At 40.5% G+C, this 12,006-nt stretch overlaps 1 protein-coding gene across 2 annotated transcripts in view; it reads left to right on the top strand.

The window, feature by feature from the left end:
- Positions 1 to 12,006, top strand: part of LOC126473514 (mucin-5AC-like) — a 72,687-nt gene that overhangs the window by 13,689 nt on the left and 46,992 nt on the right. For both annotated transcript variants that reach the window (XM_050100615.1, XM_050100616.1), the window contains exon 2: positions 3,729 to 4,333. In XM_050100615.1, the coding sequence (XP_049956572.1) occupies positions 3,729 to 4,333 (605 nt within the window). The remainder of the gene's footprint in view (positions 1 to 3,728; positions 4,334 to 12,006) is intronic.

The following is a 12,006-nucleotide window of genomic DNA, read 5'->3' on the forward strand; positions in this document are numbered from 1 at the left end:
GGGTGTTAGGAATTCCTGGAAGGTGAACAGTGGATGATTAGGTGGGAGGGGTGAAGGATCGTGGTTGGATGGTGGTATGAACTTATAGAAGCAGGGGTCAAGATTGGGATTAGGTTGGATTTAGTTGGACGGATTTGTGACAAAGAAGTGTTTCCATTGCAGGGATCAGGAGAAGGAGGGTAGGTCATCATAAGTCCAACCTGATTAAATTTGGGTGTAGGGCTAAAGGTGAGGCCTTTGGATAGGACTGAAACTTCTGTGGGGCTGAGGGTTTTGGCAGAAAGGTTAACAACAGTGTTACTGGAATGTTTTGGCTCTATGATTTGGTGGGTGTTGGTAGTGGGTTTTGGGGACGTGGCAAGTTCAGAAGGTCAGTGTGCCAGTTTCTAGGTGCTTTGAGGGGTTGCCAAGGAGGAGAACTGTGTGTTAGATAGGAGTTGTATTGTGGTGCCCTGGTGGTAAAGGATGTCAGCAAGTTGGATAACTTATGGAGGTGGTGTTTGGAATGCTCCTCCAGGTGCCCTCCTAAAGTTGTGTTCCATTGCCCACCAAACTTTCACACATCCTAATCCATTCCTATGCCACTCCCAATCCCAACCTCTTACCACAGGGATCATATCCCTGGGGAAGACCTAGGTGGAAGACCTGCCCAATCAACCCACCCAGGACTTCCTATTCCAGTCCTGTTGCAGGCTTACCCTACCCCATCAGAGGCCAGGCCACATATGAAAGCATACATGTCATATATTGGCTCTGCTGTAGTTATTGCACAGCTTCTTATATTGGTGTGACTACCAGCCATCTGTCCACGAGTATGACTGTCCACCGCCAAATTGTGGCCAAGAACACTCCGTGGCACAACATGCAGCTAAACGTAACATTCTTGTTTTCAATGACATTTTCACTGCCTGAGCCATGTGGATCCTTCCCTCGACCATCACCTTTCCTGAACTATGCAGATCAGATTTATCTTTACAACATATTCTCCACTCCTCAAGCTAGCCCGGCCTCAACCTTCAGTAATCTACTGTCCCCATATCCTCCACCCAACAGTTTCCACCCCTTCAGTCCTATCACCTCCTCCCTATTTTTGTCTCCCATCCTCTTCATGTGCCCACCAGACACTACTTTTCTCTTCCCCAGCTATACCCTGCTATCCTTTCCCCTTTCCCACCCCTTCCAGACTGCTGCTTCTGTTCTACGTGACATTTGCATTCTGGTCCGAGCTGCCAGAGATGGTGGTCATCTGTGTGTGAGATGTGCTTGCTTATGTGAATGAATGTGTTATGTTTTTTTTTCATTTCTGACAAAGGCTTTGGCTGAAAGTTAATGTGTAACTATCTTTTCACTGTGCCTGTCTGCAACCTATCTGTATTTCAGGTTGATTTAATAACACAGCTGTAGCAGGAATATGGTAATTTAAAGTCCAGGTTGAATGTAAATAATTTTAGGATCAAAGGTAAAAACTCACTGAATAGTAGAGGCACTGAGTTGTTGAAAGTCATGTAACAGTACTGAGAACTTTGCTAGCTTTCAAATGAAAATGACTTCCCTGAAAGAAAATTTTATAGACTCCCCCCCCCCTCCTCCAAAGGGATGATGCACACACGCGCGCGCACACACACACACACACACACACACACACACACAGAGTGATATCAGTGAAACTACTTAGTAATAATAATGCTGAAATGCAATCAGTAGGTCGTGACTGATGAAAAATTTTTTTAGGCTGGGTCTCAAATCTGTAATTCTTGTTTTTCACTATCAATCATCTTAATCAATAGGCTGTTTGAGCATGCCTCCAGGCCTGGCTCAGACCATTGTTGTCTCTGATATTTCTGAATTCACAACTTGTTTATTGTATTACAGGTTCAGCGTTTGTTGTTTGTGTTTACTGATATCATTTCATGTCATTGCATCTTCCAATTTCATTCAGTTATCTAATTGAGTCAATATATATTCCTTGTGGCCGAGTACGTCACAGTCATCGAACAAATCCACTCCTTCAGTGGTGCTGTTCACATGTAGACCATGGAAGAACCACTGGTTGTAGGGGTTGACAATCGTAGATGGAAGCATCAGTGACAGTAAGGTCTGAGTAGTCATGCCTAGAGATATGCTGATATAGCCTGATGGTTAATGCCCCTGCTCACAAATAGCAGGAAATTGGGCTTCAAGTTTCTGTCTGGTATAAATGGCCATTAGTCACAGTATATTCATTTGTTACATTGGTCATGTGTGTAGCTCACCACACAACATGATTCCTGCTAAAGTTGTGTTGGGACCTGAGACTATCCAACTCATAACCCTGATTTTACTCCCATAAATTTCCATTTTTTCCAAGCCTGAGGAAGTTCTTTGCTGAAAAACATTTTTGTAATGATGAAAAGATACAAAATGCTGCCACATACTGGTTCAAACTTGAGGTTGTGCTTCTGTGACACAGTGTGAAGATCCTGCCAATCAGATCCACTACTGTGTTTAATTGTATCTGTTACTGTTTATTTGTGAAGTGGATAGTGAGGTTTTGAGAGATTGAAATAGAATATCTCTTTAATTGAAGCCTTTCTTGCTCAAAGTAAAGACTGTCTTCATACCGTGGCCTAATCCAATGTATCTGAGCATTAAAAACACATGAAAATGAATACTATCCAACGTACCTGGTGTATTTAAAAGTTCACGAACCATTTTGATCATCAACACAAAATTATTTTCTATTAACTAAATGATATAGTGATAATTGCTTAGATGTTGTTAAAAGTCTGAAGCGCACATACGCAGTGCAACAGTTGCTTGGTTGATTTGAGGGAGGGTATCAAACAGTGACGTCATTGGTTCCAGGGCAGTAGTGATATTGTGTCACCATTACATATGTGCCTGCACACCTTAGAGGAGCAATATTCGACAGAGGGCATTAACCTTGACAGAAGGCGGTCATGCAGTGGAAACCTATGCATGTGCACCACATGATGTGCTCCGGCAATCTACAGTGTAGGACTCACCTTAAAGTGGCCGAGCAGATGTCAGGCAAAATATTGTGACAAGATGTTGATGTCATCAGGTTGTGAGTGCAAAACCTCATGAAATACTTATTTCTCCAGGGGAACATCAAGAATCACCTTTGTACCAGTTGTTTCCGAACAGAAAATACTATCACAGTATTATTACGGTAACAGTGAGGTGTGGTTTTTCCAAGAAGTACACAATTTCTGTGGTTTCAACCGTGGTTTGGTGCTTGTGACTGTGCAACAAATTTGGGAAACAGTGAGCCTGTATTTCAAGTCGATGTGAGCCTGTTTTTCAAGTCGATAAAAATATAAGATATTTCATTAGGCTCACATGCTCACATACTCTTTTATCGTGTTTACTGTTTAATTGTATTTTTTCTTCTAGGATTTGTAACTTGGAGAAGTGTATCATTGTTAACTACGAAGCAGTCTTCCTCTAGTTTTCTTGTTTTAAGTTTTTTTATGCATTTTTTGAGAAGACAGACTACAAATAAAAAAAAAGAAACCTTAACACCCCAAGACATAAAAAAATAAGAATATTGACTCAATAAAAATGAAATTGTGTGTTGGATCAGGCAGCAACACCGGGACAGTAGAGGTGTGTGTGTGTGTGTGTCTGTGTGTGTGTGTGTGTGTGTGTGTGTGTGTTTACCATTACGCCTTCCGTTATCTGTGTATTTACTGAGAGAACATGAAACTTCTTTTCCACTCTTGCAGGTCAGAATAACAGTTGTCTGCCCTCTTCTGTACCCTCAACATTGCTGTCAACTCACACTTCATCAGGCAATAGGCAACGAGACTTAAACCTATTCCCTGGGCCACCACTGCCACCAACTCAGCACAGCTACTGCCGTCCATCCGGTCCGACTTTTCCCAGTCTACAAGAATCTGGTGGTGCCAGCTCATCTGCTGCCACACCTCCAAGACCTTGCTTTCTGTCTGTCAGCCAGTTGGTGGAAGGAAGTGGTAGTGGAAAAATTGGGGCAACTCGGAACTCAAGGCGCCGCTCTCGTCGACCTCCGCCACCCTGGGTGTCTGGCTCGTCTGCCCCGGGGAACTTGTATCAGAATGTTTCACACTCCCAGCAGTCACTGGCTCAGCCATCAAGTAACAAAACAGTACAGCAATTATGTGGGCGCCAGCCCAGGCCACGAGTCATTCCTTCTACATCATCAGAGCTTGTGGACCTGGGTGGCCTCTTGGGTTCGCCGTTGCTCGCTGAAGATCAGCCGCCGACCAGTCAGCGCCCTTCCTCACCGCCGACATCTGTCAACTCTCTGACAAATTTTAACCTCAGTACAATATTTCCTGAGATAGACAAGGTAAGTTGTTTCTTCTTCTTCTTCTTTTTTTTTTTAAACTACTGACTTAATCCGTGGTACGTGTGTCTCACTTTCTCTTGTTTCATTTCCTGTTAGTTATATTACTTTTTAGTTATACCTCTTTTTTCACTGGTGGAGTGGCGAATTTGTTGATGGGAAGATTTCAGGAAGATTTCAAGTTTTTCCTGGTTGAAATTTTTTTTATATGCAAGAGGTTTTGCTTTGCTAGTGCTTATACCAGGAAGTTTCCCATCATTTATTGGTGATTGAAGGTGATTAAGATTAAAAGGAAGATATAAACAATTCTGTATACTTTTAATTTGATTGAGAAATAAGATTCATTTAAACAACTTTGCGCCACATTTATGTAGAAAATTTTAAATGCAGAATGTTTTAAAATGAATATATGTATTACAAAGTATTACATTGTCAGAACTATCGATTGGTGCACCACAGCTCATTTATTGAAGGAATGAATACATTGTCTAGTTTATATTCATTGCCACCAAATTTTTGGTTGTCTTCTCTTTGCTTGGTTACTATCACATATTGCAAAAATGGCTACTGTGCAGCAGAAATAATTGTTTGTTCTCAAGTTTGCAATATGTAATTCTGTGAATACAGTGCAAAGATTTTTCACTTGAGATACCAAACTGATCCTCTGATTGGATGGAACATTCTCAGATGGTATCAACAGTTTGTGGACACAGGACGTGTGCATAAAGGAAGGAAGAAGTCCTGACTACCCTCGTGTTTCTAGTGGAAATGTTGCATGAGTTTATACCGCTTTCCAATGTGGTCCTGCAATATCAACTGTCCAACTACCACTCTGAAGACAATGTGATCAAGAAATTGAAATAATAAAACAAACAGCTATTGCAAATGGTTATAAAGCTCCATAGTGGACACCCTAAAACACTCAGTAATGGCAAAGCAATCACAACACAAAAAACAAAAGTAAAATAACATCTTCCATACAATCCCCTTTCTAGGTAACATTTCGTATCAGATTGCCAATGTCTTCAAACAAAAAGGCACCACAGACAACAAGATTGGACGGAAGTAACCCCACAACATCAGCACATGAAACCCACTTCATCACACAGGTGTCTACTAAATTGAATGTTTGGACTGAGACTGCTTCTTCATAGGCCAGACAGGCAGATCATTTGAGATTAGATTCAAAGGACACATGGCAGCACTAAAAAAGAAAAAATACCACACATCAGCAATAGCTACCCACCTGCATGAAACAAAACACTATGTTAACAACACAGGTATCAGCGTCCTACACATCCAACTACAAGAAAGAAAACTAGACGTCCTTGAAACACTCCAAATATACAAACACCAAACAAAACAACCTGAACCCATCTTAGAAGACAAAAATGACATTATTTATGATAGTATCATCACTGTTTTCAGCAACTGTGTACGTCATTAAAATTGCAAGGCACACACACACACACACACACACACACACACAAACACCCCTTAATATTTATCATAAATATTTAGTTATATTACCATGAAAACTGCCTAGTGTACAAGAGATTGGCCTCATTTACAGATATATCATCCCACCAACAGCTTGTACCCCTTGTCAGCTTGAAACAATGTACATCAACTACTGGCACAAATTGTACATCCATCTACATATTTTAAAGCTTTAACCAATGTATTACCCCAACCTTTGGGCAGTTATTACATGTAACAGATTTAATCTTCAGACCCCTTGCTTTGTAAAGTTTGCTCTCATACAATTGCTCTTTCCATCCTCTCTCTCCCTCTCACTTTCTCTCCCTCTCCTTCTGCCTCCAGTCTTTCATATGTATCATGAATCCCAACCAAAAATTGTTATTTGTGTTTAATTTTACCACTGTAGCCAATATTATTATTGTACTCAAAGTTTGTAACGTTTCACCTGATTGAAGTTTAAGCTATTTTAACTTGTCAAAATCAGACTTTTATATGACCTGAAGTATTTATTCCGACACATGTATTACACCTCCAACTCCTTTAAAATTTATTCTGTAATAATGTTGTTACGATGTATATTCTTTGTACTATTTGATAATGTTTTCTCTTCTGCTATACGATCCTTGCACCCAATAGTTTCCAGAAGCCATATTTGTTTACAGAATATGACAATATACACGTGATGTGTTACGACCGTGAAAGGAACCTGTGACCACTGGAGACAGTGCCACAAGTTCCTCCAAAAAATTGTAACACAACACACACAAATTTTATGCTGTTGTTGTTGTTATGGTCTTCAGTCCTGAGACTGGTTTGATGCAGCTCTCCATGCTACTCTATCCTGTGCAAGCTTCTTCATCTCCCAGTACCTACTGCAACCTACATCCTTCTGAATCTGCTTAGTGTATTCATCCCTTGGTCTCCTTCTACGATTTTTACCCTCCACGCTGCCCTCCAATGCTAAATTTGTGATCCCTTGATGCCTCAGAACATGTCCTACCAACCGGTCCCTTCTTCTCGTCAAGTTGTGCCACAAACTCCTCTTCTCCCCAATTCTATTCAATACCTCCTCATTAGTTATGTGATCTACCCATCTTATCTTCAGCATTCTTCTGTAGCACCGCATTTCGAAAGCTTCTATTCTCCTCCTGTCCGAACTATTTGTCGTCCATGTTTCACTTCCATACATGGCTACACTCCATACAAATAATTTCAGAAACGACTTCTTGACACTTAAATCTATACTCGATGTTAACAAATTTTTCTTCTTCAGAAACGATTTCCTTGCCATTGCCAGTCTACATTTTATATCCTCTCTACTTCGACCATCATCAGTTATTTTACTCCCTAAATAGCAAAACTCCTTTACTACTTTAAGTGTCTCATTTCCTAATCTAATTCCCTCAGCATCACCCGATTTAATTTGACTACATTCCATTATCCTCGTTTTGCTTTTGTTGATGTTCATCTTATATCCTCCTTTCAAGACACTGTCCATTCCGTTCAACTGCTCTTCCAAGTCCTTTGCTGTCTCTGACAGAATTACAATGTCATCGGCGAACCTCAAAGTTTTTACTTTCTTCTCCATGAATTTTAATACCTACTCCGAATTTTTCTTTTATTTCCTTTACTGCTTGCTCAATATACAGATTGAATAACATCGGGGAGAGGCTACAACCCTGTCTCACTCCTTTCCCAACCACTGCTTCCCTTTCATGCCCCTCGACTCTTATAACTGCCATCTGGTTCCTGTACAAATTGTAAATAGCCTTTCGCTCCCTGTATTTTACCCCTGCCACCTTCAGAATTTGAAAGAGAGTATTCCAGTTAACATTGTCAAAAGCTTTCTCTAAGTCTACAAATGCTAGAAACATAGGTTTGCCTTTTCTTAATCTTTCTTCTAAGATAAGTCGTAAGGTTAGTATTGCCTCACGTGTTCCAACATTTCTACGGAATTCAAACTGATCTTCCCCGAGGTCCGCTTCTACCAGTTTTTCCATTCGTCTGTAAAGAATTCGCATTAGTATTTTGCAGCTGTGACTTATTAAACTGATAGTTCGGTAATTTTCACATCTGTCAACACCTGCTTTCTTTGGGATTGGAATTATTATATTCTTTTTGAAGTCTGAGGGTATTTCGCCTGTCTCGTACATCTTGATCACCAGATTGTAGAGTTTTGTCAGGACTGGCTCTCCCAAGGCCGTCAGTAGTTCCAATGGAATGTTGTCTACTCCCGGGGCCTTGTTTCAACTTAGGTCTTTCAGTGCTCTGTCAAACTCTTCACGCAGTATCATATCTCCCATTTCGTCTTCATCTACATCCTCTTCCATTTCCATAATATTGTCCTCAAGTACATTGCCCTTGTATAAACCCTCTATATACTCCTTCCACCTTTCTGCCTTCCCTTCTTTGCTTAGAACTGGGTTTCCATCTGAGCTCTTGATATTCATACAAGTGGTTCTCTTCTCTCCAAAGGTCTCTTTAATTTTCCTGTAGGCAGTATCTATCTTACCCCTAGTGAGACAAACCTCTACATCCTTACATTTGTCCTCTAGCCATCCCTTCTTAGCCATTTTGCACTTCCTGTCGATCTCATTTTTGAGACGTTTGTATTCCTTTTTGCCTGCTTCATTTACTGCATTTTTATATTTTCTCCATTCATCAATTAAATTCAATATTTCTTCTGTTACCCAAGGATTTCTATTATCCCTTGTCTTTTTACCTACTTGATCGTCTGCTGCCTTCACTACTTCATCCCTCAGAGCTACCCATTCTTCTTCTACTGTATTTCTTTCCCCCATTCCTGTCAATTGTTCTCTTATGCTCTCCCTGAAACTCTCTACAACCTCTGGTTCTTTCAGTTTATCCAGGTCCCATCTCCTTAAATTCCCACCTTTTTGCAGTTTCTTCATTTTCAATCTGCAGTTCATAACCAATAGATTGTGGTCAGAATCCACATCTGCCCCTGGAAATGTCTTACAATTTATTACTACTTACAATTTATTACTACTTACAATTTTATATTAACAAATGTAAAGCCACCTGATGATGGACATTTAAACCTTTGAAACGCATCGTGGAGATAAATAAACAGTCACTGGTTACAGCAAACTTGTTGTTTCTGTTAACTGTTTCAGTTAAAATCAACGTGATTGGGAGTTACAACAGCCTACCACATCAAGTTGAGTGTTTTGAGATGTCAGTTGGTTATGAACCTGTAGAAGTTACAGCTGTTACAGGCACTAAATCATGATGGCAATGCAAACATGAGACACTTTCTGATGAGCTTCAGAGTGCTATTGACAATAACAACAGTTTTGCTTTGTGCATTGTGTTCAGTGATTGAAGCTACTTTTCACCGTAGTGGGAAAGTAAACAAATACAATGTTCAAATTTGGGGCCCACAAAATCCACATGTACGAAATTCACCCAAAGTCAGAATGTTTTGTATGAAATCCCAATCTCTTTTTTATGGCCTTCTTTCTTTGATGGAAACTTGGTTAAACTCCAGCAGTCTACTATGTTACAAAATTGGTTCTTTCTGAGGATAAATGAGGACAATTGATTTTTCAACAAGGCAAGGCATCCCATCACTGGGGTCGCCAAGTGCATGAATATCTTAATGAAACCCTGCTGAGCCTTGGATTAGTCATCAAACAGCCAGTGACTTAGTAGCATGTATCAGCTGGCCTCTGCGGGCACCAGATTGGACACTTTGTGACATCTAGCTGTGGGGTTTCATTAAGGACGATTGTTATGCACCAAGAATACAACAGAATCTAAAAGAGTTGAAGAACAAGATTTCTACTGCCATAACATCAGTGATGACGGACATGCTTACACAAGTACGGGAGGAGTTTCGAGTATTGATGTGATATTATGTGTGTCACTGGTGGAGTATATTGAACATCTGTAATCTAAATTTGACAGATTCATAGATGTGTGCCCCAAATTGCTTAGTTGTATGTCTTACAGTTTAATAAATGTATGTGCTTGAAACACATATATTCTCTGTGGAACATCCTGTATATACTTTGAAATAATATTTGCACTAAGAAAACTCAAACTAGATCTAATGGTATTGTAGCTCGGATACATGTGGTGACTGATTCTAGTTTTGTAATCTAAGACAGTTGATGTTCAGAAAGAAGCACTGTGCCACATTTGCTTTACCGTGGTAAAGACATGATGTCATTTTTAACTATAAAGATGAAGTTTATGATGTCTTTCTAGAAATAATTGGATCAATTTTCTGCGCAACTGTATGGTGTCAATTCACAATTTATTCGTGAGTATGTTAGAAATCCACAGAACTTATGTATTGCAGAATAAGCTACATAAGCAAAAGTTAAATAATATGCTAAATTTATACCCAGAGGGCTGAACTGGCATGACACGAAAGGCTCGAACTGTGCTGGAAAGTACATGACATACATTGTTATAATTTTAATCACAAACTGTGGTTTGTCTTTCTTTTTTGTTATCCATACAGAAGACTCATTTTTACTGTACCTGAGATAGCTTCATGATTGGTCCTTTTCTCACTTGGTATTTGTTTTGAGCTTCCAGGTCCGCTGTAGGTGTTGAGGTGGTTTCCCAGTAGTACCATAATATGATGTTTGCTCCCATTCATAGTCACGACTGTACGCTAGAGTGATTAGCCAACTTTACTGTAAGAGTTGAATCTTACCCCTTGACAGTATTTTACTAACTGCGAACACATACACTATTGAATGTAGGAAAAATTACAAATTTGTCTATTTTTCATCATTTGCAAAGATATCATCAACTAAAAAAAGGTACGAGATGGACCATCTAAAATGAAAATAGACAGATAAATAGTCAAGTAGTATGAGCTGGGAAAAGGAATATCCTGTAAGTCTGTGGTACCAACATGATAGCCATTCTGTAAGCCACCATCTTGGATACAACTCGTAATTTTCACATGGAATGGGTCATGTGACAGATCATATAGAGAATTACAAGAGAGAAACAATGGTACCTTTCTTTTGACTACAGCTTTATTCATTGTCAAGTTATGTCACATTTTGCACATAATAGGGCCGTCTCTTCCTTATTCCATAGCATTTACATTCCAATCCATTCTTCACAATAGCTCTGCTGGCTTTTTGAATGTGTGCCACATCCATCTCCATTTTCTCTCATGTATATGATCTTCTGTGTGTGCCTGTTGTTTTTTTAAGTATCTCCACCAGTAAACATCACGATGAAGGCAGAGGAGCTGATGTGAGTAGCGCAGCGAAATAGTGCAGAAACCAGTCATGCAGGGTGTACGTGACCTGTAGTATGGGCACACCCATTTACAGAAATGTCCCCCCAATGGCCGGCCGGTATGGCCGTGCAGTTCTATGCGCTTCAGTCTGGAACCACGTGACCGCTACGGTCGCAGGTTTGAATCCTGCCTCGGGCATGGTTGTGTGTGATGTCCTTAGGTTAGTTAGGTTTAAGTAGTTCTAAGTTCTAGGGGACTGATGACCACAGATGTTAAGTCCCATAGTGCTCAGAGCCATTTGAACCATTTTGTCCCCAATGGCGGCCGAATGGGCCAGTGCTTATGCTGAGTTCAACCAATGTGGACCTCGCCAGACGCCTTGTGCTGAGAGTTGTTGCAGAGTATTCAGTCATTAGCCATCCATGCCAGTCTGTGCGTAGTTCATCCCTGTGCATATCTCCACATGGTCTTGGACTTCTGTTTTCGTGTAGATTGACTCACACAGCCAAGTTTTGTTTCGTGCAGATACTAAAGTGATGACAAGGACGGGATGTTTGTTTTTTGTTTCCCAATGAACCACCATGGGCCCAGCATTTCTGATGATGGCTGTAACAGTTGTGGCTCTGAAAGGAACATCAGGAATGGATGCAGGGGCTGATGAGTTAGAATGTGGATTTGCTTTGCGCCCATTCCCTGCCAGTGATGGGACAGGTGCCTGTTGTGCAGTTTTCTTCCCTGGGCCCACTACTTTTTGCCAGTTTGAATGAGCCTACAGGAAGATGGGAGAACTACATGCGCCTATTCTTGCTGCACTGTCACGTAAGGCGCATCATTGATCCAGTGGAAAAGTCCACTTTGTTGTTGTCCAAAAGTGTGGGTTTGTATGAAGTTGTCCAAATGTAGAAGCACTCCACTGAGCATCAGAAACTACCCAATCTGATGGTAATGTATGGAAAATTCT

This window comes from Schistocerca serialis, chromosome 4 (genome assembly GCF_023864345.2).
Source record: "Schistocerca serialis cubense isolate TAMUIC-IGC-003099 chromosome 4, iqSchSeri2.2, whole genome shotgun sequence".
NCBI lineage: Eukaryota > Metazoa > Arthropoda > Insecta > Orthoptera > Acrididae > Schistocerca > Schistocerca serialis.